Source organism: Kogia breviceps, chromosome 1 (genome assembly GCF_026419965.1).
Source record: "Kogia breviceps isolate mKogBre1 chromosome 1, mKogBre1 haplotype 1, whole genome shotgun sequence".
NCBI lineage: Eukaryota > Metazoa > Chordata > Mammalia > Artiodactyla > Physeteridae > Kogia > Kogia breviceps.
Genome location: NC_081310.1, coordinates 120,125,285 through 120,152,802, shown reverse-complemented (window position 1 = coordinate 120,152,802; position 27,518 = coordinate 120,125,285). Strand labels below are relative to the sequence as shown.

The 27,518-nt window shown below is 35.7% G+C and overlaps 1 protein-coding gene across 1 annotated transcript in view; it reads left to right on the top strand.

Moving 5' to 3' along the window:
* CCDC18 (coiled-coil domain containing 18) overlaps positions 1-27,518 on the top strand; it is a 125,862-nt gene that overhangs the window by 64,156 nt on the left and 34,188 nt on the right. Inside the window, exons 17-23 of the mRNA XM_067042527.1 lie at positions 5,770-5,904; positions 6,075-6,152; positions 11,031-11,147; positions 15,881-16,048; positions 18,913-19,055; positions 22,148-22,311; positions 22,529-22,742. Coding sequence (XP_066898628.1) covers positions 5,770-5,904; positions 6,075-6,152; positions 11,031-11,147; positions 15,881-16,048; positions 18,913-19,055; positions 22,148-22,311; positions 22,529-22,742 — 1,019 coding nt within the window. The remainder of the gene's footprint in view (positions 1-5,769; positions 5,905-6,074; positions 6,153-11,030; positions 11,148-15,880; positions 16,049-18,912; positions 19,056-22,147; positions 22,312-22,528; positions 22,743-27,518) is intronic.

The following is a 27,518-nucleotide window of genomic DNA, read 5'->3' as shown; positions in this document are numbered from 1 at the left end:
GGTTATTTAGTAACGTATTGTTTAGCCTCCATGTGTTTGTGTTTTTTACGTTTTTTTCCCTGTAATTGATTTCTAATCTCATAGTGTTGTGGTCAGAAAAGATGCTTGATATGGTTACAGTTTTCTTAAATTTACTGAGGCTTGATTTGTGACCCAAGATGTGATCTGTCCTGGAGAATGTTCCATGTGCACTTGAGAAGAAAGTGTAATCTGCTGTTTTTGGATGGAATGTCCTATAAATATCAATTAAATCTATCAGGTCTATTGTGTCATTTAAAGCTTCTGTTTCCTTATTTATTTTCATTTTGGATGATCTGTCCATTGGTGTAAGTGAGGTGTTAAAGTCCCCCACTATTATTGTGTTACTGTCAGCTTCATCTTTTATAGCTGTTAGCAGTTGCCTTATGTATTAAGGTGCTTCTATGTTGGGTGCATATATATTTATAATTGTTATATCTTCTTCTTGGATTGATCCCTTGATCATTATGTAGTGTCCTTCCTTGTCTCTTGTAACATTCTTTATTTTAAAGTCTATTTTATCTCCAGAAAGTGGACATAGAGGGAACCTACCTCAACATTATAAAGGCCATATGTGACAAACCCACAGCAAACATCATTCTCAATGGTGAAAAACTGGAAGCATTTCCTCTAAGATCAGGAACAAGACAAGAATGTCCACTCTCACCACTATTATTCAACATAGTTTTGGAAGTCATAGCCACAGCAGTCAGAGAAGAAAAAGAAATAAAAGGACTACACATTGGAAAAGAAGAAGTAAAACTGTCACTGTTTGCAAATGACATGATACTATACATAGAGAATCCTAAAGATGCCACCAGAAAACTACTAGAGCTAATCAATGAATTTGGTAAAGTTGCAGGATACAAAATTAATGTACAGAAATCTCTTGCATTTCTATACACTAATGGTGAAAAATCTGAAAGAAAAATTAAGGAAACACTCCCATTTACCATTGCAACAAAAAGAATAAAATACCTAGGAATAAACCTACCTAGGGAGACAAAAGACATGTATGCAGGAAATTGTAAGACACTGATGAAAGAAATTAAAGTTGATACCAAGAGATAGAGAGATACACCATGTTCTTGGATTGGAAGAATCAATATTGTGAAAATGATTATACTACCCAAAGCAATCTACAGATTCAGTGCAATCCCTATCAATTTACCAATGGCATTTTTTACAGAACTAGAACAAAAAATCTTTAAATTTGTATGGAGACACAAAGGACACCGAATAGCCAAAGCAGTCTTGAGGGAAAAGAATGGAGCTGGAGGAATCAGACTCTCTGGCTTCAGACTATACTACAAAGCTACAGTAATGAAGACAGTATGGTACTGGCACAAAAAAAGAAACATAGATTGATGGAACAGGATAGAAATCCCAGAGATAAACCCACGCACCTGTGGTCAACTAATCCATGACAAAGGAGGCAAGGATACACAATGGAGAAAAGACAGTCTCTTCAATAAGTGGTGCTGGGAAAACTGGATAGCTACATGTAAAAGAATGAAATTAAGACATTCCCTAACACCATACACAAAAATAAACTCAAAATGGATTCGAGACCTAAATTTAAGACTGGGCACTATAAAACTCTTAGAGGAAAACATGAACACTCTGACATAAATCACAGCAAGATCTTTTTTGATCCACCTCCTAGAGTAATGGAAATAAAAACAAAAATAAACAAATGAGACCTAATGAAACTTAAAAGCTTTTGCACAGCAAAGGAAACCATAAACAAGATGAAAAGACATCCCTCAGAATGGGAGAAAATATTTGCAAATGAATCAATGGACAAAGGATTAATCTCCAAAATATAAAAACAGCTCATGCAGCTCAATATTAAAGAAACCAACAACCCAATCCAAAAATTAGCAGAAGACCTAAATAGACATTTCTCCAAAGAAGCCATACAGATGGCCAAGAAGCACATGAAAAGCTGCTCAACATCAGTAATTATTAGAGAAATGCAAATTAAAACTACAGAGGTATCACCACACACCAGTTAGAATGGGCATTATCAGAAAATCTACAAACAACAAATGCTGGAGAGGGTGTGGACAAAAGGGAACCCTCTTGCACTGATGGTGGGAATGTAAATTGATACAGCCACTATGGAGAGTAGTATGGAGGTTCCTTAAAAAACTAAAAATAGAATTACCATATGACCCAGCAATCCCACTACTGGGCATATATCCAGAGAAAACCATAATCCAAAAAGACACATGCACCCCAATGTTCATTGCAGCACTATTTACAATAGCCAGGTCATGGAAGCAACCTAAATGCCCACTGATAGATGAATGGATAAATAAGTTGTGGTACATATATATAATGGAATATTACTCAGCCATAAAAAGGAATGAAATTGGGTCATTTGTTGAGACGTGCATGTATCTAGAGACTGTCATACAGAGTGAAGTAAGTCAGAAAGAGAAAAACAAATATCATATATTAATGCATGTATGTGGAACCTAGAAAAATGGTACAGATGAACTGGTTTGCAGGACAGAAGTTGAGACAAAGATGTAGAGAACAAATGCATGGACACCAAAGGAGGAAAGCCTCAGGGGGGTGGGAATGGTGGTGTGGCGAATTGGGCAATTGGGATTGACATGTATACCCTGATGTGTATAAAATTGATGACTAATAAGAACCTGCTGTATAAAAAAATAAATAAAATTCAAAAAAATAAATGATTTAAAAATAATAAAATGAGTCTCTTGTAGACAACATATAGGTGGATGTGTGTTTTTCTCCATTCTACCAATCTTTGTCTCTTGGAGAGTTTAATCCATTTACATTTAAAGTAATTACTGATAAGGAGGAACTTTTGTCATCTTGCTTTTTGTTTTCTATATGCCTTATAGCTTTTTTATCCCTCTTTTCCTACATTACTGTCTTCTTTTGAATTTAGTTGATTTTTTGTACTGAAATTTTAGAATTCCTTTCTCATTTCCATTTGTCTGTATTTTATGGCTATTCTCTTTATGGTTACCATGGAGATTACATTTAACATCCTAAAGTTATAAGTCTAATTTGAATTTATGCCACTCTAATTTCAATAACATACAAAAACTCTGTTCCTTTATAGCTTTATCTCCACACCTTTTGTCACAAACTTACATCTTTGTACATTGTGTACCTCAAAACACAAACTGGTAGTTCCTTCAAAAGGATTAGTCTCTTTTATAGAAAACAAGATTTGGAGTCACAAACTACAGTAATACTAACTTTTGCACTAATAACTTTTTTTTCCCTTATATGTGTTAGTCTCTTAAATCATTTAGAAAACAAAAAGTGGAAGTTACAGTCCATTGTTACGATAATGCTAGGTTTTACAATTGCCCGTGTATTTATCTTTATGAAGATTTTTATTTCTCCATATAGCTTCAGGTTACCATCTAGTGTTCTTTCATTTCACCTTACAGAATTCCCTTGAGTATTTCTAGCGGGGGCATGTCTAATGGTCACAGCCTCCCACTTTTATCTGAGAATGTCTTAATTCCTCCTTCACATTTGAAGAACTGTTTTGCCAGATAGAGGATTCTTCATAGACAGTTATTTTTTTTCTTTTGAATATCAGCCCACTGTCTCCTGACCCTCAAAGTTTCTGATGAGAAATCTGCATGTAATCTTACTGAGAATCCCTTATATGTGATGATTTGCTTATCTCTTGCTGCTTCAAGATTCTCTCTTTGTCATTGTCTTTTTCTTTTTCTTTTTTTTGTCTGTGCCATGTGGCATGTGGGATCTTAGTTCCCCGACCAGGGGACCAGGGATCGAACCTGTGCCCCCTGTGTTGGGAGCTCGGAGTCTTAACCACTAGACCACCAGGTAAGTTCTTGTCATTGTCTTTTTTTTTTTTTTTTTGTAGTACGCGGGCTTCTCACTCTTGTGTCCTCTCCCGTTGCGGAGCACAGGCTCCGGACGCGCAGGCTCAGCGGCCATGGCTCACGGGCCCAGCTGCTCCGCAGCATGTGGGATCTTCCCGGACCGGGGCATGAACCTGTGTCCTCTGCATCGGCAGGCGGACTCTAAACCACTGTGCCACCAGGGAAGCCCTGTCATTGTCTTTTGAAAGTTTGATTATAATGTGTCTCATTGTGGGTCTTTTTGGGTCCAACTTACTTGGATTTTGTTGAGATTCTTGGATGTTTATATCATGTATTTCATCGAATTTGGGACATTTTCAGTCATTATTTCTTCAAATATTCTCTCTCTCTTTCTCTCTCCCTTCCTTCTGGGACTTCCATGATGTGCATACTGGTGTGCTTGATGGTGTCCAACAGGTCTGTTATGTTCTGTTCACTTTCTTCAGTCTTTTTTCTTTTTGTTCCTCTAATTTCTGATGTGTAATTTATTTTCATTTGAGCGTTTTCATTTCTTTGGTTTTAGTGTTTTCTAGTTAACGTGTTGCTGCTATTATCACATATGTATAATTTTTATACACTTGTGTATATAATATGCACAAATATACATATAAACATATCAGTTTACTCATGTTCTGTCTTCACAAAAGTTTTTTGGACATTTGATAACACCAGTCAATTAGTGGTGAGGTTGTAAGGAGTGAGACTTACACATTTCTAGTGAAAGTATAAATTTTTTTTTTTTTTTTTTTTTTTTTTTTTTTTTTTTGCGATACGCGGGCCTCTCACTGTTGTGGCCTCTCCCGTTGCGGAGCACAGGCTCCGGACACACAGGCTCAGTGGCCATGGCTCACGGGCCCAGCCGCTCCGCAGAATGTGGGATCCTCCCGGACCGGGGCATGAACCCGTGTCCCCTGCATTGGCAGGCGGACTCTTAACCACTGCGCCACCAGGGAAGCCCGAAAGTATAAATTTTGATGCACTTTGAAGAGAAATACCTAATGCAGTTAGAAATGTGCATATCCTACAACCAGGAAGTCCACTTATAGGTGATATGTTCTAAAGAAACTCTAATACATGTGTATAAAGAGACATGTACAAAGGATGTTATTGTAACATTATAATAGTGAAAAAGCAATATCTAACTTTCTGAGTAGAAGAGTGGACAAGCTGTAGTTTGTTGTTACAGTGGAATACTGTATTGTCATAAAAATATGAACTAGATCCACATGTGGATACATGGATAAATATTTAAAACAATATTAAGTAAAAAAAAATAAGTTGCTGAAACTTGCAGAAGTGTTGATATTGTCTATGTGAATTTTCAAAACAAAATTATGTTACATATTGTTCATGGATCTACATATATAGTTAAAAGCACAAAAAACATGTATGAGAATGAAACACACCAGAGAATGATATAGAACAATTTCAACATAGTATTGGTGAGGGAGGGAAGGGTTAAGACATGGACTTGTGATTTCATTTCTTCTCTAAAAGGAGAGAAACTGAAGGAAATTTGGCAAAATGCAATAAGCTATGTAATTTCAGTAGTAATTTAAATTGTGAGTGTTATGTTTTTTCTGTGTACAGTTGACCCTTGAACAATTTGGGAGTTAGGGGCGCCAACCCTGTGCAGTTGAAAATCCACATATAACTTTAGTCAACCCTTCCTTTCTATAGTTCCCATCTGTGGATTCAGCCAACCGCTGATGGTGTAGTGCTGTAGTACATATTTATTGAAAGGCATCCATGTATAAGTAGACTCAGACAGTTTAAAACTATCTTGTTCAAGGGTCGACTGTATTTTAAATGTTTCAAATTTTAAAAAATTAATATGAAAATTAATAAATCCTGTTTGTATGTTTAGCTTGAATATCAACTAGAGAAAAAAGAACAACAATTTAAAGAACAAGAAAAGACTATATCCATGTTGCAGCAAGATATAATATGTAAACAACATCACCTTGAATCACTAGACAGACTCTTGACGGAAAGCAAAGGGGTAAAATCGTCTTTATAAAAGTGCTGTTTAAAAGCTGACATATATTTTAAGTTTATGTTTCTTTAACAAACCTTTAATTCTAATCAAATCAATTGTTTAACAACCTGTTACTAATGATAAAATATTTATACACATACGTATATTTTTGCTACCAATCTGTATGTTTTCAGGAAATGGAAAAGGAAAATATGAAGAAAGATGAAGCTTTGAAAACGTTACAGAACCAAGTATCTGAAGAAACAATCAAGGCTAGTATGCTAATACGTTAAAAAATTTTCTTTTTCTTTATTTTTTTTCTTAATGGAGACATTCCTGTGGCTTTTTAGTTTTCTCTATAAATTGTAAAAAAACACATTTACATAAAAATAAAGTGGTAAAAATTTTACCTAAGTCAATGAACTTAGTTTCTTTAAGTAGTATATTTTTCATTGTGAATTATGATCTTAATTATTTGATAGTTGATAATCTAGTTTGTAGATTATCTAACCTCTTTTCTTTTTATAATACCTTAAGAAAGATTTGTTTTTTAACAAAAAATGTATTTTTTAAACTGTGGCTACTTACTAACATTACCAGTAAAAAATTAACAAAGGAAGTGTAGAGAGATGAAACTACAAACAAAATAGTTTTGCTTCTTTTTACCAGTTCTGCTATATGATTAAATAGGGAATAAATTCAGAATTTCTGGTTAAAATACAGTTTTGTAGCTAGGATAACCTTATGGTTAAAAGCATGGGCTTTGAAGCTAAACTGACTTGGGTTTTAGTTCTGGCTTCAGTATGCTTATTAACTGACTGTAACCTTGGCTAGGTTATTTAAACTCTGAACGTTAATTTCTTCATCAGTAAAATAGGGTTCACAATGCCCTAGAAGAGGGTGGGTTTGAGGATTAAATGAAATGAAGTACATAAAATACTTAGCACATACTAAGTTACTCAGAGTTTGCTGAGTAATTACTGTATATTCAGTGTTTTCTCCTTTGCATTTTTAGTGCTAAAAATAGTTTCAAATATGCTGTGACCTTCATTCTGTTATATATGGATTAAATATAAAGAATATTTTAAAAATCCAATGTTATTTACTTTTTGCCTAGTACTCTGTTTTTCATCCATTTTGTGACCATGTATACCCTCATAAACCCAATTATATGTTTATCCATAACTTTCCTATAGTATTCTCCCAAACTTTTAACATTTAATGCCATGTCAGTTCATTTCCTCATGTAAAAATAACCTCTAAGATCATTAATATTTAAAAAATCATTATTGTACAAAGGTTGTAGGCATGATATAATTTCATTAAATAAAATCCATATTGCCACTTAACTCCTGTTTTTCATTAAATTACCTAACACATCTAGCCAGTCATCTGGTAAGTTATTTTCATTTGTTAATAATCAGATATGAGACAGGAAGGAAATCAGCTAAAGAATGCATTATGATGTTAGGTTTTATTCCTTTGGTACCTTTAGTAGATTTGCTTTCATTGAAGCTATACTAAATAATTCTTTTCTTTCTTTCCTTTTTTTTTTTCTTTTTCTTTGAGATGCACTGCGCGGTCTGTGGGATCTTAGTTCCCTGCCAGGGATGGACCTGGGCCCTCAGCAGCGAAAGCACCGAGTCCTAACCACTGGACTACCAGGGAATTCCCTAAATGATTCTAACATATCAAATAGAAGTTTGAAATCTATTCCTCTTTACTTTTTTTTTTTTTTTTTTTTTTTGTACGTGGGCCTCCCACTGCCGCGGCCTCTCCCGTTGCGGAGCACAGGCTCTGGACGCGCAGGCTCAACGGCCATGGCTCATGGGCCCAGCCGCTCCGCGGCATGTGGGATCTTCCCAGACCGGGGCACGAACCCGTGTCCCCTGCATCGGCAGGCAGACTTGCAACCACTGTGCCACCAGGGAAGCCCTATTCCTCTTTTCTTGATTATGTCATTACCACCTTCTTTCTTGACTTTCGGCCATGTCCCTCTGCATGCCTCAGTTTGTTCTTTGCATAAAAAAAAATGAAATTTTCTATCTGCAGGAGAGTTATAAGGATCAGTTTAAAGTTATATCACTTATAAAAGTATGATAATGATAGCTGGAAGACTGATGGGAAGTTTATGAACTAGTAACAAAAACCCAATAAATTAAAGCAATTATGTTAGCTGCTATTAAATAGAAAATTGAGAAGGTACTTAGTAGCGATTTTATTTGTTTATTTTATTTGTTTTGCTTTGCTTTTATTTTCCACTCTAGATTTTTTGTGTGTTTTATTTCCCCAAAGAAAGTTAAAGTTATAAGTAGAAAAAAATAAACAAAAAAGACTAGCTTAGTTGCTTCTGTTGAAAGTAGGTAGCATAGAGCCCCTATGTGGTTGCCTCCGGAACATGCCCCCGAGGAGGTTCTTTGGTTTAGCAGAGCAGTGTCTTTGTTTTGATTCTATTCATTCACGTACATATATATACATATATATTTATGAGTCATTTGTACACAGTGAATGATGTTTATTTGTATGAGATTTAAAGTCTCAAGCTCTTTGTTCAAATGAGAAATCCAACAGAGTAGTAGATGTTTTGGTTTTTATTAGTTTTAATTAATTTATTTTAAATTAAATTTTATTTTGAAAAATTTCACACCTACAAAATGAAAGACTAGTACAGAGGACATCTGTGTACTTTTCATTTAGATTTACTGTCTTAAACTCTACCATACTCACTTCATCTCTCTCTGCACACATATGTACATGCCTTCTTGTGCATGCACCCACCCAGTCCCACCCCCACTCACACGTTTCCTTTTTGCTAGTCCACCTGCGAGAAGGTTGCAGATGTCATACTTTACATCCTTAATACTTGAGTCTCCTATGTATAGAAACTTTATCCTACCTGATTACACCATCTCTATACACCATAGAAAGTCAACATTAATTCAGTAACACCGTTCAACACACTGTCCATACTGAAAATTTCCCAATTATTTAAAAATGTTGTTAATAATCTTGCTACTCAAAGCATGGTCTAGCAGCATCACTATCACCCGGGAACTTGTTTGACTTGCTGAATATCTCAGACCTACAGAACAGAGCTGGGACTAAAGTGAAGCAAGGGAGGTGCCTCTGGCATACAATTTAAGGAGATATTTATTCTCAGGGTTGTACAAGTGAAGGGTAGGCATTTGCATGATCCTGAGAGTGAGTACCTCCTTAAACTTTGAGCCCTAGAACCTTCTTTGTCTCACCCTAGACCTGGCTCTGGTACTGAATTAGGGTGTCCAGGTGATTTGTATGAACATTAAATTGTGAAAAACACTATTTAAGCTTGTCCCTTTTCTTTCCCCAATTTAGAATGCAATCATAATTCATGTTTTGCTTTTGGCTTTTTAGATTCCCCTAAACTCACTGTCTCCTATTCTTCCCGACACTGAATCTTTGGAAAAGTCTAGGTCAACCATAATAGCACACACACCACAATTGTGGATTATACTGTGGGTTATGCTGTATCCTTCCCACTGCTTCACATCAGGAGGCACATAATGTCACACCACCCCATTATTGGCTTTGCCAATCTTGACACCTATTATTTAAGGTGGTTACTGCCAGATCTCACTATTTTAAGGGCATAATTTTTCCTTTATAATTAATAAGCAATACATAGGGTGATTTTTTGAGGCCATGTTCAAAGTCCTGTCCCTCAACAAACTAATGACCAATGGTTTTAACATCTAATGATGAATCTTGCCTGATTGAGTTTTTTTTGTTTTTTGTTTTTTTTGTTTTTTATTTATTTTTTGTTTTTTTTAACATCTTTATTGGAGCTGATTGAGTTTTTACGTTGTTAATTTTTATCACATGTGATGTTATGCCAGTGATAGATTTTTTTTTCTGTGTGTGGAAGATGATACAAGTACCAATGCTTATTCTCATGCTTAATAGAGAAAACTTGTAAATATTTATACCTCTCATAAGAAACTTTAAAAATTATTTTTAGGGCAACAGTTTATTAACAAAGATAATTAATCAAAATTATAAGCTTTTTAACTGTTAATGGTTATATTCACAGGCTATAGGGACAGGCTTTGAAAACTGTCTTTCAGTTGTGTCTCTTTTTGGAAATAAGAGTTGCAAAGATAATTTCATGATGTAGAATAGTATCTGCATGAGGGAACATTTTTCTTTTTCTCCTTATCTTGTTGAAATTTCTTTCACACTTTCATGACTACTTACTAGAATGCTATTAGCGTTGAGGAAAGAAAAAAAAAATACTCCCGAGAAGCTCAGAAATACAATAAGGAAAAGAAAGGAACAAGACAAGAATGAATCATTAACAGATGGGATATGGAGCATGTGTGCAAATTCTGAAAAATTTTACTGAATTTGAGTTGCTCTTTGCTCATTCGCTCTTTAACGTTGAGGTAGCGTGAAGCATTTGCAACTTTATGAACACTTGAACCAAGTTACATTGCTGCCTTTCTGAAAATGTTTTCGCTGATTCAGAGCAAAAGCAGCCTTCTCCTTCTTACCTAAGTTTTTTTTCATTAGCCAATAAAAACATTTCATTTTCTTAGTGACTTCAGCGTATTCAGAATATTCGCACTGTAGCATTTTTAGCACAATACACCTGTTTGTACTCGCTTTATTATTTTACTTGATCAAGGGAACTTAAGGAATAGGTTTAAATACTGCTTACCTTTTTAGGTAAATGTTTCAGGGTGTCTAGCCTGCAGGTCCTTGACATTTGGCCCCAGTCTATCTTGTCAGTCCCATACTTTCAGTACCCATCTCTTACAAATTCATGGTTTTGGTACCCTAAGCTCCTGCCAACTTCTTACCATTCCTTTTCACAGTGCCTTGTTTCTGAATGTACTCCCCTCTTCCTAGAATGCCCTTCTTCACTTGTTCATGTCCATTTATTCTTCAGGACTCCAGGCGCTGGTTTCCTCTTTGGTTTCCTAGTTTGCAGTAATAATTAGTTTTCTAAATAAATATCTTCTTTAATAGCATTTAATATCCTTAGTTGGACTGTATATTCACTGGTTGAAGCAGTGAGGAAACATTAGGAGATAATGCTGTAAAATATTGAGCATATAATAAGCGCTTATTAGTATTGGTTGATTTTCCTTTTTTGCTTTTTTTCTGCTTAGGTCAGACAACTAGATTCAGCATTGGAAATTTGTAAGGAAGAACTTGCTTTGCATTTGAACCAATTGGAAGGAAATAAAGAAAAGTTTGAAAAACAGCTAAAGAAGAAATCTGAAGAAGTAAATTAACATTTCCTTTAAATATAGCATATTTTTCAAGTGATTTCTTTTTGAGAATTGTTTTTCAAGTTACTTTAAAAGTACATTTTTATATAGCTGATGTAAAAAAAATTTTCCAGTAAAACGTAAACTCCAATTTTATATTCTTTTTTAAAAAAATAAATTTATTGGGCTTCCCTGGTGGCTCAGTGGTTGAGAATCCGCCTGCCGATTCAGGGGACGCGGGTTTGTGCCCCGGTCTGGGAAGATCCCGCATGCCGCGGAGCTGCTGGGCCCGTGAGCCATGGCCGCTGAGCCTGTGCGTCCAGAGCCTGTGCTCCACAACGGGAGAGGCCACAACAGTGAGAGGCCCGCGTACCACAAAAAAAAATAAAATAAAATAAAAATAATAATAAAAAATAAATTTATTGATTGATTGATTTATGGCTGTGTTGGGTCTTCATTGCTGCTTATGGACTTTCTCTAGTTGAGGAGAACGGGGGATACTCTTCATTGCAGTGCGCAGGCTACTCTTCATTGCAGTGCTCAGGCTTCTCATTGCAGTGGCTTCTCTTGTTGCAGAGAGTGGGCTCTAGGTGCACAGGCTTCAGCAGTTGTGGCATGCGGGCTCAGTAGTTGTGGTGCGCGGGCTCCAGAGTGCAGGCTTAGTAGTTGTGGCGCACGGACTTAGCTGCTCCGTGGCATGTGGGATCTTCCCAGACCAGGGATCGAACCTGTGTCCCCTGCATTCACAGGCGGTTTCCCAACCAGTGCACCACCAGGGAAGTCCCCAATTTTATATTCTTTAAGAAACAAACATTATATGACATATAAAACACAAAATATGACAGCTTAAAATTCTGATTCTATTATGTATTTTTAGGGAATCAGGAGATTGTTGATCACAGAATAATTCTAATATAAAATGATTAACACTTAGAATATTGTTTTAGATTTAGAGGTATAAAATTCTTCAAATTTTTTCCATTTTGTTTTTTCTTTATTTGTCTGAAGGATTGAGAATTAGGTTTATAAATTCAACTTTCTTTATTGAGAAAAATTTCTCAGATACTAGATAGAAAACTTTTCTTGAATTATCTTATTCATCTCTGTATACTCATTGTCAACCACTTTGCTTTCAACTTAATAGGTAGTCATTAAATATTTGTTCAAAGGAATAATCTTAATGAAGGATTCCTTTATTTCTTTGTTAGAATTTATAATATATATATTTAAATCTTAACTTCATGTTTAGAAATAATCAACAAATAGGACTTCCCTGGTGGCACGGTGGTTAAGAATCCGCCTGCCAATTCAGGGGACATGGGTTCGAGCCTTGGTCCAGGAAGATCCCACATACTGCAGAGCAACTAAGCATGCACCACAACTACTGAGCCTGTGCTCTAGAGCCCGCAAACCACAACTACTGAGCCCGTGTTCCACAACTACTGAAGCCCACACACCTAGAGTCAGTGCTTAGCAACAAGAGAAGCCACTGCAGTGAGAAGCTGGTGCACCGCAACGAAGAGTAGCCCTCGCTCGCCAGAACGAGAGAAAGGCTGCGCGCAGCAAAAAAGACCCAACACAGCCAAAAATTAAATAAATAAATAAAATTTTTTAAAAACCACCTTTCTTAAAAAAAAAAAGAAATAGTCAACAAATCTTCATCAAAGATGCATCACATAATTATATAACTTTAGAGGATAAAACAAAAACTTTGTATTTTATATGGTCCTGTCTTCTTCCTTCTGCTTCCCTTCATGAAGGTTTTTATAGCATCTTTCACAGGTGGGCATATATTTCTATATTCCAATATATGGAAATTAAACCACCTAAACTATAGATATTTATACTTTTTAGACTAGGAGTGTGATTTTTTTTCCAGCGGGATCTTCTTTAAACCATTATTTAGGCATTTATTTATTTTTATTTACTTATTTTTTGGCCGCACCCTGCAGGATGTGGGATCTTAATTCCGTGACCAGGGATCAAACCCATGCCGCCTGCAGTGGGAGCTCAGAGTCTTAACCACTGGACTGCCAGGAAAGTCCCTATTTAGGCATTTAAACTCTATAGCCCTCACTGCACTCCAGCATAAATGGACTTGGCAGAGATGGAATCTGGAGACAGGCAGTGTTTGTAATCAGAGTTTGTTGAGATTTAGAATTTGTATTCTTAGAAATAGCATCAGAGACTTGGGTGGATAAGAGGCATTTACCCAAAATGAACATAGAACTTTTTTCAGAATAGCAGGAGTATAAACCTAGGCTGGAACTGAGTTAGAAATCAGAAGTGGTAATCAGGCTTGTACAACCATACTAGAGAAAAAGTAAGTAAGTAAATTAGAAAGATTTACAGCCCTTTTATTGCTGATGACAACGCACTGCATGTGCATTGGCTTACTTAAAAGATCATCTTTCACTTCTTGTGTGTTGATAAGAAACGTGGAGAAAAATCCAATTGCTCTTTACCTCTTTTTTTTTTAGGTACCAATCCATACATTTATTTAGTTTTGGCTTATTTGTCTTTAGAGCAAATTATAATATCTTACAGAGAAAACTCTTTCTAATGCTGATTAATAGAATTAATGTCTTATAACAGCAGAGTTATGAGATTTTCATCATATGTAGCTAGGCTTTAGAAAATATGATTTGATTCATAGTACATCCATTCTGTTAGTAATAGGTGATGTTATAAAGATATTTTACCGAATCAGTAGGTAGTCCCGAATCACATACTAGCTGAATAATTAAATGGCCCCAGAGCATATAGATAGAAACCCAGCTGAAAAAACTACTTGTTGATAATCCACCACACAAAGCTAATAAATATGCCTCTGAGTTTTTGCCTCAGTCAAATATTCTTTTCCATACGTTGAAATAAATACATTTATGATGAAAATAATAGTGACTTTGGGGTCCTGAATTATTTTGAAAATATTTTAATTTGTATTAAAATGCTTTAAAAAGTGACAATGTATGTGTTCATGCAGAATTACATTGTCAATATGATAGAAGAAAATAAACACAAAATAGATGTGAATAAGCCAAAACATTTTCTGTGTACAGCACTTATTCATCAAGATCAGTCATTTTACAAAGTTGGCATTGTGTCAGTAACTTTTCTGGGTTATGTTTTATTTTTTAGTAATAATCATGAGAGCATTTTTTTATATACATTAATATTAGATAAAGCTAATTGTAAAGTAGATATTATAATGTAAATTCTACTTTCTTCTTGACTTTAATTATAAAATAATGAATTAGTTAGGAAAAGTTTATTCTCTGAATACAATAATAACTTAGTAGAGAATATAATGTCAAAACTATTTGTCTTATATTTACTTTTAAAGTCAAGTGGAAGTTAAAGGGTAGTAGAGTAAAATGCCAGTATAAATTTGATAGATGTAGGTTAATTTTTGTGAATTAATATTTGTGATACAACTAATATGTTAGATACTTCAGTATTTTTAATGGAAATTATTTTGCTAGTGGCTAGATGACTAAAATAAATTTTTTTTTAATTTTTATTTTATTTTATTTTTTTGCGGTACGCGGGCCTCTCACTGTTGTGGCCTCTCACTGTTGTGGCCTCTCCCGTTGCGGAGCACAGGCTCCGGACGCGCAGGCTCAGCGGCCATGGCTCACGGGCCCAGCCGCTCCACGGCATGTGGGATCTTCCCGGACCGGGGCACGAACCCGTGTCCCCTGCATCGGCAAGCGGATTCTCAACCACTGCGCCACCAGGGAAGCCCCTAAACTGTGATTTTAAATGGTTGCATCTTTTTAAAATCAGATTTATATATCATCATTTAGTAAACCTTCCCCTTATTTTAGGAACAGGTAACGAATATTATGAAATATATATTAAATTATGCTGTATTATTTATAGAATTTTTAAATGATTTCTTTTGGCACTTTTTAGGATTTGGATTTCTTGGACAAAGAGCATTTTTTTCCCTTCTTAACAGGTTCTCCCAGATAACTCTAAAGGTTTCATTTAAAGCAATTTGGGGGATCAGCATATTCAAGTCCTAAATATTTGGAGTGAATAAGTGCAATTTCTTAGTTGGTATTGTTTTCCTTTATGTTTTTTGGAGCGTGAATATTCAAGAGTGTTTGCTGGGATATTATTTTACAAACAATGGCAATGATAGCAACAATAATGTACTAAATAGCACCTAACATTTATACAGTGTTTTCATGGCTATGGTTTATTATCAATAAGAGAAAAAGATACATCAAATGGTGTGTGGAGAAATCCATGGCTTCCTATATTTTCTCCCTCGTTCTGGGAGAAGTCACACAGAATAAGCTCCTTTCTGTAGCAGTGAAATGCGGCAACATTTATTTAGTACTTCTGCCCAGGGAAGACTGCTTATGACTCAAAGTTCAAGGTTTTTTATTGGGGGCTGGTCACATAAGAACAGCCATAAGTATCAGAATTCCAAACTCCTAGAAGGAAAGCATGATTTGGTGTCCTAGCCAGGGAAAACAGTCTCATCACTTAAGGAATGTTTCTAAAGCCACATTCCCAGACATCAGCCAAGAACCAACCCTATTAACAGGCCCTTCTAACATACCTCCCCATTAGAAAAATGAGCCCTGCCCTTCCACATAATAAATTATAGCTGTGAATACAATTGTCCCATATGACAAGTGAGGGTAATTATCTAATAAGGTAGACAACATTGATATTTTATTGCTTTTTATTTGAAATATGTCATTATAATGAGAAATGTATATATTTGTTAGGTATATTGTTTACAGAAAGAGCTGAAGATTAAAAATCACAGTCTTCAAGAGACTACTGAGCAAAATGTTATTCTGCAGCATACTCTTCAACAACAGCAGCAAATGTTACAACAAGAAACAATTAGAAATGGAGAGCTAGAAGACATTCAAACTAACCTTGAAAAACAGGTATATATTATTGGTCAAAATGGTTTTATGAAATAGAAATTTTTTTTAATTGATAATAGAATTTTTTGCTAGTTATATAAATTGTTGTTTAACCTCAAAGATACCATATTATAAGAAATATTCTAAATTAACATTGTAAAATGTATAAAGTTTTATTCCAATGTAATGTGATCATGTAATACCATGGGCACATTTTTGTCACTCCATCAACTTAGTTATAATTTAGTCTTCTTTATTCAGTTTTTCCTTTTTGGCCCTGAATATAATACCTATCTGAATCATTATAGCTTTCAATTTTTTCATTTTGGATCAGGAGATGTGTGATAATCCCTAAAGAAATGCCAAGCAATGCACTAAAAGAAAAATCCCAAAGGAAACTACTCATTTAAAAAAATAAGTTATTACTCCAAAGAAAGAATCCTAGGAAATTTTATTCTAGAATCGAATCTTTTCTCTTTCATTCATTACCAAATTCATCTGAATTATTCTGACAGATATTTCACATGTTTTGTTTTTGTCTCATCACACTTTACAGAAAAGTATAAATTAGAAAAAGATAGTTCCCAGTAACCTCACTACACCACCTTTTTGTCATTTGTATGACTTTTTAATCTGTGTATTCTAACTTCATCCTCAGCCTCTTCAGTGGAACTAAAGAATCTCTTCTCTGCACATTCAAATATATCAGGCAGGTATTCTGTATTTTCTTTTTTAGAGCCACCTGTCCTGTGGCTCTCCATCCCCTTTGTCCAAGTCTAGACCTACTGTTTGCTATGCCTGTTGTACAGCTTCATCCTGAGGCATTTCTTCATCTCATCTGTATTTGATTCCCACTTTCTAAATCCCTTGTCATTGACTCCAGTTTTTGTAAGACTGATTATAATTCTTGTTCTTTCTGAAATTGTTTTCATTTCTATAATGGTCTTACTGTTTTCTTCTCAGTTTTTTTTTTCCTTAAATCTATCAATTCCTTTGTATTTTTCATTTGGTTATTTTACTTCTTCATGATCTTTGTTTTAAGAGATTTTATGTCTTCTCTAATTTCTTTGAGAGTCTAAAGAAGTTTATATCTAAAAATTCCTTCAGTATTTGGAATAATTTTTCTAGCATATATTCTTTCTACTTTTTATTCATGTTCCATTATGCACAGGTTCCGTGTTGGATTTATTCAGATTATTATCTTTAGATTCTTTCTGCTTATGAGTGTGCCATTTAATCAAACACAGAATAGGTAGATTTTCCATGGTTCCCTTCCCTTTTTACCTGCATACTATTTTAATTTTATATTTGGAATTTAAGTTGGGGGTGTGGATATTAATGACTTATAATCTGTACTTAGTTCTTCAATGAGAGGTTTTAGAAGACCAGGGAGGATATTAAAGTCATTAGCTAGATATTAACTTTGAGATCACAGTCATGTAAATGTTCATTGAAAATATGAAGTGGGACTTCCCTGGTGGCACAGTGGTTAAGAATCCACCTGCCAATGCAGGGGACATGGCTTCGATCCCTGGTATGAGAAGATTCCACCTTCCACAGAGCAACTAAGTCCGTGCGCCACAACTACCGATCCTGTACTCTAGAGCCCACGAGCCACAATTGCTGATGCCTATGTGCCCTAGAGCCTGTGCGCCGCAACTACAGAGCCCACGTGCCGCAACTACTGAAGCTTGCGTGCTCTAGGGCCCACTGCTGCAACTAGTGAAGCCCGCATGCCTAGAGCCCATGCTCCGCAACAAGAGAAGCCACTGCAATGAAAAGCCTGTGCACCGCAACGAAGAGTAGCCCCTGCTCGCTGCCATTAGAGAAAGCCTGCGTGCAGAAACGAAGACCCAACACAGCCAAAAAAAAAAATTGAAAAAAAAGAAAAAGTGGCTGAGGTTAACTAGGGAGAGAACATAGAATGAGGGGTGAGATGACTGACTTTGACAGAGCTCTGAAGGATACAGTACCTGGAAGCCAAAGTAAGTATTTCATGACTTAAGGGATGATAATTGGTGTCATGGGCTGCTGCAATCAGTGTCAAGTAAATTGAGTGTTGAGAAATGTCCATTGGAATTAGCTGCATGGAAGCCATTGGTGACACAGTGTAGTTTCTGTACAGTGTCTAGATTGCTATGGGTTGATGAATGAATGAGAAAGTGAGAAAAATGATACAACAAGCATAGAAAATATCTGAGAAGTTGGGCTATAAAGAGGAGGAAAGAAATGGTGGTAGTTGGAAGGAGATAGAGGTGTGGAGGAAAGATTTTTATGATAGGAAGGTCTTGAACATGTTTAAATGCTAATATAAAGAAACCAGAAAAAAGAGAGATTGAAGATACAACAGAGAGTAGAGGTAGTAGTATGAGGTTTCTTAAAAAGTGGATAGGAGTTGGATCCAGAATGCCTATGAAGCAGTTTGACTTATATAGGAGGAAGAATACCTCCTGCAATGTAGTAAAACAGAGGAGGAATGAATAGGAGCAAATGCAAGTTGTAAAGTTTGAGGGCAGATGGGAATTCTAGGAATTGGTATGAGCCAATTTGTGAAGAAGGAAAGAAACATAGTTTGACAAGAGAAGAAAGAACATTTCAGATGAGGATGATGATTTACCATTATTCCGTACAATTCTTTTAAGTCCTATTTTAGTGTTATGATGTGGTCACTTCTATAAATATGGATGTGAATGAAATATCTTTCTTATTAAAAATAGTTTTGCTTTCATATTTTTAAAACATTGTTTCTCAGTCTATACATTGATTTTTGTAATAACATCTTGAAACTGATAGGCTAGTCTACAAATTTATATAAATATTTTTCTTCTGAAAAATGTTGAACTGTGTTTGAATTTAAAATACTTAACTGAAAATTGCTTTACAAGGTATCAAAACTTGAGCAAGAGCTTCAGAAACAAAGGGAAAGTTCAGCTGAAAAGTTGAGAAAAATGGAGGAAAAATGTGAAGCAGCCACATATGATGCAGATATAAAAAGGCAAAAAGTTATTGAGCTTACTGGTATTGCCAGGTAAAATGAATATGTTAGTTTATATTTGTCTTTCTGCTTTAACATCAGTCATTTTATTTTCACTATCAGATAATGTTCAGTGAAGTGTTTACTTGAGGAATTAATTTCTCTATAATGTGTGTTCCTATAGCATTGTTTGCACTTCCCTCATATCCCTCATGCCTTTTAGTGTTATAGGTTAATATCCTTTGCTCTCCTACTATATTGTAGTTCCTTAAGGCCAAGATAATATATGGTTTAATTTAAGGGTTCTCCCACAACAATCAGCATAGTTCCTTGTACCTCATAGGCACTCAGCAGCTGTTTTATTAAATTGAATTGTGAAAGTGGCAGGCAAAGATGTACTCATATAGAGGAACTTTTCATGGATTCTAATTGTTTATGGGAGGGAGTAAATTAATAGAAGAAAACAGTGGTCTCAACATTGACTGAACATTAAAATCACCCAGGGAGCTTTAAAAAGTACTGATGCCTAGGTCCTACCTCTAAAGATCCTGATTTAATGTGGCTGGACTGTGCTAAGAAATCAATAGTTAATTGGTCAAGAAAGGGAACTATGAGCTGAAAGTTATACCTAGCTTCCCCAGACCTCTTATACTTTGTCGACAAGAGATGACATAATAATAAACTCTTAATTAGCCCACCATTCTACCAACAGGAATAAGAGTTAACTTACGCATTTGAACTTAAACCACAACATCCTCAGACTCCCTCTCCCCGCTCTGACAGGAATAAAGATAGGGCCTTTGTGCTTTGAGTAGCAACTTGCTTCCCCAGATATCCTCAACTCTCTCAGTGGGGTCAAGAAGATATCCTGTTTAAGACTAAGACCACAGTTCTTCAGACCTTCTTTCTGCCATTGATAGTTGTCTATCCACTAACACAGCCTCACCACCAGTGTGTACCTCAATTCCACAAAGACTAATCAACATTGTAACTTTATCTTTGCTGTGCCAGATGCCACAGAAGCATCAGATTTCCAGGTGTTAGATTTACCCTCATCTCTCTTACTAAGTCCCAAAAACCTCCTCATGTATTTTCTTCCCTTTTCCTACCCCATCTGAACTTGTGAAAGATTTTCACTTTATCCTCTGGAATTCACAGTCCATCCTGAGAGACATTTCCTATATTCTCTATCTCTTCTTTTCTCTTGCTGTAACAGAAAAGTGACTGTCCCCTGAGGACATTGCTTCTTCCCCTGCAGCTCTCTAAAGTAAAAACTTTTCCCCATAGTTCTTGTACCACAGGGTTGAGATGTGGAATAGTATGACATACACCATGAACCTCATGTCATCAGATCATATCATCCCTCATTGTTGCTGACACCTACAGGCCACCTGACTTACATAGCTGTCTCCAACACTACTCCTGTCTTTATTCTTGGGAATTTCAATATACATCTATCTAGCTGATCCTCAGCTACTCACTCACATGATTTATCCTAGATCTTATCGTTTCTGATATCTCCATTATTTCAACATAATCTGAATACTATGCATCTACCTCTATATTATTACCTCATTCCCTTTAATACCCCCAATTCAACGATTCTTTGATGTAGCTAGGACCTCTGATCTATCAGTTCTACCACTGTCTCATTCCCTAATGCCCTTTCTCCTCTCTTTACCTAGATTAAATTCTAATTAGTCATTAAAATCACTGATTTACATAAACCCACAACTCCTTTACCTCTCTCTTACTTTGTGGTACACAGAACTAAAAATCCAACTTAGACTAATTCATGCTTGCATCTTTACAGAGGCTGGAGAAAAATATAACCACACTGACCAGTCTCACTTTATACCCATAACTTCAAAACCTTAAGCATTTTCTTAATGCTGTCTGTCTGGCAATCACAATGTTACTTACTCTTGTAGAGGACTCTTTTACACCTTTGCCTTTTCCTTCAAAACTCTAATAACCCCTCCCCAACCCTTGCTCTCACTGATGATCTTGCTTTTGTTTCACTAAGAAAATTGAAGTAACTGCTTCTTTCTTTTCTTACTCCCACCCTTTGACTTCTAGACAAAAATTCTGCTTAATTATAGCTAATAGGCACATTCAGTGGGTAAAATAAGTTCTAATTACTAGTAGGAAGCTTATGAACTAGATGAATAAACTTCATAAGAAAGATATATCCTAGTTCCAAGATCTTCTCTTCATGAAGCAGGGTTTTTCTCTGTTCCAACTATTGCTTCTTTCACTCTAAAACTATAATTTATAAAACTGTTTTTCTCTCCCAAAAGGGTTTAGAGTTAAAATTTATCTGTTATATATCTCCTTGGATCTGTTTTTGCGGTACGCGGGTTTTCACTGTTGTGGCCTCTCCCTTTGCGGAGCACAGGCTCCGGACGCGCAGGCTCAGCGGCCATGGCTCACGGGCCCAGCCGCTGCGCGGCATGTGGGATCCTCCCAGACCAGGGCTCGAACCTGCATCCCCTGCATCGGCAGGCGGATTCTCAACCACTGCGCCACCAGGGAAGCCCTGGATCTGTTTTAAAATTAAAATATCTCAGGGACTTCCCTGGTGGTCCAGTGGTTAAGACCTCGCCTTCCAGTGCAGGGTGTGCGGGTTCATCCCTTGTCACAAAGCTAAGATCCCACATGCCTCACGGCCAAAAAGCCAAAACATAAAACAGAAGCAATATTGTAACAAATTCAATAAAGACTTTAAAATGGTTCACATCAAAAAAACAATTAAAATATCTCCAAATAGAAAGAAAACAAATTCATTGAGCACCTTTTGTGTGCCAGGTAGTCTACTAGGTAAACACATCATATAGTTGTGTTTAGTGGCATGTAATTGGTACAGAATTACAATCTATTAGTTGGAGCATTTTTAACAATATAATAGGTGATTTAAGATTCTGACTAGACTTTTTTTTTACACAGCAGGTTTTTATTAGTTATCCATTTTATACGTATTAGTGTATATATGTCAATCCCAGTCTCCCAGTCTCCCAATTCATCCCATGATGACTAGACATTTTGCTGATATTTGTCTTTATATAACTCGCAGACTTTGTTCAGAGATGTTAGTTGATTTTTAAGTTTCCAAATTATTATTTATTTTATTTTTTGTTTTTAATTAGGCAAGTAAAACTTGAGATGGATCACTACAAAGAAGAACTGTATAAAATGGAAAAAGAAATAAAACACCTAAAACGAGATGGAGAAAATAAAGCAATGCATCTCTCTCAGTTAGACATGATATTAGAACAGACAAAGACAGAACTAGATAAGAAAACAAACTCTGGTAAGCAACAGGTTAGCTCAGCTTAGCTGCCTGCATTTGTATATTTAAAGAAATGAAATAAAGTGAGAATTTGAGATGACGGGGAAGGGACAGTCAGTGGTATTTTGCCTCTTATTGATGAATAAAATTGGATATTCTTAATTATAATTGCTTACAAATTTCTGAATAACAAATAGTTGATATATATAATTCTAAAATTATTCTCTGCTTTTAACAGTGAAGGAGTTAGAAAAGTTACAGCACCACACTGAAACTGAACTAACAGAAGTCTTGCAGAAACGGGAAGTACTAGAGACTGAACTACAAAAGGCTCATGGAGAATTAAAGAGTACTTTAAGACAACTCCAGGAATTGAGAGATGTTCTACAGAAGGCTCAGTTATCATTAGAGGAAAAATACACTACTATAAAGAATCTCACAGCTGAACTTAGGTGAGTTAAATACTAAGAAATGATATCACAATTACAGATATTTCACTTTATTACCCTTAGTCCTTGGGTCATACTATAGAGTTTGTTGTTGAATTCTAGATGTCCAAACATCTCAGCTGCCTTTAGCTCACTGTGTCTCATCCTAGGCAGTTCATCCCATGCTCCATCTCACAAATATAGCTGTTGCTGTTGGCTAATACTTCCATCCTTGTTCTTCGGACCATTTTACATTGGCCCTCTCCTGTATCCCGTAGTGGTAAAAAATGATTGGACCAGCATACAGCAGTGATTAATAGAAAAATAATATTAACAATAACAATGTTGTTCTTTGTGTTAAGCCCTAATTTTGTGCCAGGACTATGGCAGGGACTTCATATATGATCTCAGTCATTTCTTTACAACAAACCTATGAGTTGCTTATTATCACCTTTTTATGCTTGAGAAAACTGAGGCTTGAGAAAATTAAGTAAAATGCCCAAAGTCAGATAGTAGAGTCCAGAGAGGGGAGTGAAACACAAGTCTGTCCAACTCTAAAATTTGGGTTCTTAGATTAGCAGCAGTAGCATAAAGTGCTGTTCCAGTACACATCTGTGGTGAGTAGGGGTGGAGAGCCAGACTGGAGCCAAAGTGTGGGAAATGGATTCTGAAAAGGAAAACAGACCAGGATGTGAAATGTGTAATGAAAGAACAGGATAGAGAGTAGCAAGGTGACCCAGAATCTTAGATATTGTAACCTGTGGTTCAGAGCAGGACCCCTTCTCTTTTCTAACCACAAACTCATTCTTGGTAAATTTCACATAGCTTTAAATACTATGTGTTAGAGACTTCCAAACCTATATCTCTAGAAAGACCTCTTCTCCAAACTCCGAACTCATATCTAATGACCTACTTGTTATCTCCACTGAAGTATTTTAAAGAGGCATCTGAAACGTGGCTAAAACAATTCATTTTTTTTACTCATAACCCTGCCCTTCCTCCATCTCATTATTATGCAGTTGCTTAAAACAGAAATCTATAAGATTATTTTTATCTCTTTCCCTCCCTTTTTTCATCCAGTCTGTTAGCAAGTCATGTCAACTTTATTTCCAAAACATATTCTGAAATCTATTGATTTCTTATTTTTTCTACTACCACCTTAGCACAAGCCATCATCATCTCTCACCTGGTCTGTTGCTGTGGCTTCCCACCTGGTCTACCAGCTTAAATTCTTGACTTTCCCCACAATTCATTCTCCACAGAATTGATTTAAGTTTATGATTCAAAACATAAATCAGATCATATTGCTTCCCTACTTAATCTTCTAATGGCTTCCCAAAGGATTCAGAATAATAACCAAGCTCCTTGGGAAATGTTAATCAAAACCACAATGAGATACCACTTCAGTCCCACTAAGATGGCCATAATAAAAACAAACAAAAAAATCCAAGCAGAAAATAACAAATGGTAAACTAAAATGGTTACAGCCTCTGTGGAAAACAGTGTGGCAGTTCCTCAATAAATTAAACATACATTAACCATATAACTCAGTAATTCCACTCCTAGGTAAGTACCCAAAAGAATTGAAAACAGGTGTTCAAACAAAAATTTTGCACAAATGTTCATAGTACAGCTATTCCCAATAGCCAATAAGTGGAAATGACCCAGCTGGACACTGATAGTTGTGAATGGATATACACAGTGTGATGTATCAATACAAGGAATATTAATCAGCCATGAAAAGGAATAGAGTACTGAAACATGCTACAACATGGATGAACCTTGAAAATATTACACTAAATGAAAGAAACCACATATATGTTGCATAATTCCATTTATATGAAATATCCAGAATTAGCAAATCCATAGAGATAGAAGGCAGATTAATTGTTGCCAGGGACTGGGGGAAGGGAGAATGGAAAAAAAATTGCTAATGGATATGGGGTTTCCATTCAGAATGATGAAAAAGTACTGGAAATAGTGGTAATGGTTACACAACATTGTGAATGTACTTAGTGTAACTGCATTGTACAATTTAAAGTGGTTAAAATGGTAAATCTTATATGTATTTTACCACAATTGAAAAAAAAATACAAGCTCCTTTTCCTGTAATAAAAGCCTAAGGTTCCTGCCTACTTCTCTGGCCTCATTTCATATTGTTCTCCTTGCTCCTGGCCTTTTTATTGTACTTAAAGTTTACCAAGTTTTTTCCCACCTTAGGACTTTTGCCATAGCTGTTTCTGTGGCCTGAAGTAATGGTTGTATGGCCAGCTTCTTCATACCCTTCACATTACCTCAAAGGGCCCTTCCCTGACCACCTATTCTAACATAGCCTCCCAGTCACAATCTCATCACTGTATTTAATGTTCTAACATAGCACTTTATATTATATTTTTTGTGTTATTTATTATTTATAGTCCATCTCTCAATCTAGTAGAATGTAAGCTCTATGTGACGAATAGCAATTCCACAGTACATAGAACCTTGACATATAAGAAACATCCAATAAATATTTGCTAAATGATTAAGGGAATGAATGGATAAAAGAAGTAAAACAAACTTAAAATTCTAGCTAGTAGCTGAATTTTGGAAGAGCAGCTATTCATATAGACAGCAATTAGAGTTATCTTTAGAATTCATTTCATATTACTTTTAGAATATAAGTATAGCCTTGTATGAACTCTTCAGGCTTTTAGGAGAACAGTAAACAGCTCATTAAAGAAGTTCAGAATCTGCTTTTTAAAGTCAGTACCTTATTATATTGTTTTATATTTAAGATTGGAAAATCATGAAGATTCAAGATCAACAACATTTTGTGATATCAGAACTTAGAGTTCGAAATTAAAATTCTCTGATCAGAGGCTTCAGAGTGATATAAATATTAAAATTGTGTCATTTTAAGCATTTATAATATAAAATTATTCATAAGTTAGTGTTTTAAGAGTGCTAGAATTTATAAAAAATACATTTAAAATATTTCTATATTATACTTCAATACTTCACTAAATGTAAGGTGTCATTTTGAGTAAAATTCCCATAAGAAATACAGTGGTCGTTTACTGAGCTTTGGATATCAGAAACACCAATCATGAGATAAATGCCTCATTCAATTATAGTGAACTCACAGCTATTATATATAAAAGATTTTCAAACAGTCCTTTGATCTATAGATGAAAAAATATAGATATATTTTTAAAATTCTTATACTGATTCAGTCTTATTCCCTGGTAGTGCTTTTAACATTTAACTTAAATTGTCTCCAATAGTAGAATCTGAGAAAGCCAGAGATAAACCCATGCACATATGGTCACCTTATCTTTGATAAAGGAGGCAAGAACATACAGTGGAGAAAAGACAGCCTCTTCAATAAGTGGTGCTGAGAAAACTGGACAGGTACATGTAAAAGTATGAAATTAGAACACTCCCTAACACCATACACAAAAATAAACTCAAAATGGATTAAAGACCTAAATGTAAGGCCAGACACTATCAAACTCTTAGAGGAAAACATAGGCAGAACACTCTATGACATCAATCACAGCAAGATCCTTTTTGACCCACCTCCTAAAGAAATGGAAATAAAAACAAAAATAAACAAATGGGACCTAGTGAAATTTAAAAGCTTTTGCACAGCAAAGGAAACCATAAACAAGACAAAAAGACAACATTCAGAATGGGAGAAAATATTTGCAAATGAAGCAACTGACAAAGGATTAATCTCCAAAATTTACAAGCAGCTCATGCAGCTCAATATCAAAAAAACACAACCCAATCCAAAAATGGGCACAAGACCTAAATAGACATTTCTCCAAAGGAGATATACAGATTGCCAACAAACACATGAAAGAATGCTCAACATCATTCATCATTTGAGAAATGCAAGTCGAAACTACAATGAGATGTCATCTCACACTGGTCAGAATGGCCATCATCAAAAAATCTAGAAACAATAAATGCTGGAGTAGGTGTGGAGAAAAGGGACCCCTCTTGTACTGTTGGTGGGAATGTAAGTTGATATAGCCACTATGGAGAACAGTTTGGAGGTTCCTTAAAAAACTACAAATAGAACTACCATATGACCCAGCAATCCCACTACTGGGCATATACCCTGAGAAAACCATAATTCAAAAAGAGTCATGTACCAAAATGTTCATTGCAGCTCTATTTACGATAGCCAGGACATGGAAGCAACCTAAGTGTCCATCAACAGATGAATGGATAAAGAAGATGTGGCACATATATACAATGGAATATTACTCAGCCATAAAAAGAAATGAAATTGAGTTATTTGTAGTGAGGTGGAAGGACCTCGAGTCTGTCATACAGAGTGAAGTAAGTCAGAAAGACAAAAACAGATACCGTATGCTAACACATATATATGGAACCTAAGAAAAAAAAAAAAAGGTCATGAAGAACCTAGGGGCAAGACAGGAATAAAGACACAGACCTACTAGAACATGGACTTGAGGATATGGGGACGGGGAAGGGTAAGCTGTGATGAAGTGAGAGAGTGGCATGGACATATATACACTACCAAATGTAAAATAGATAGCTAGTGGGAAGCAGCCGCATTGCATAGGGAGATCAGCTAGGTGGTTTGTGACCACCTAAAGGGGTGGGATAGGGTGGGTGGGAGGGAGGGAGACGCAAGAGGGAGGAGGTATGAGAACATGTGTATATGTATAACTGATTCACTTTGTTATAAAGCAGAAACTAACACACCATTGTAAAGCAATTATACTCCAATAAAGATGTTAAAAAAAATTCCCATAAGAAATACAGTGGTCATTTACTGAGCTT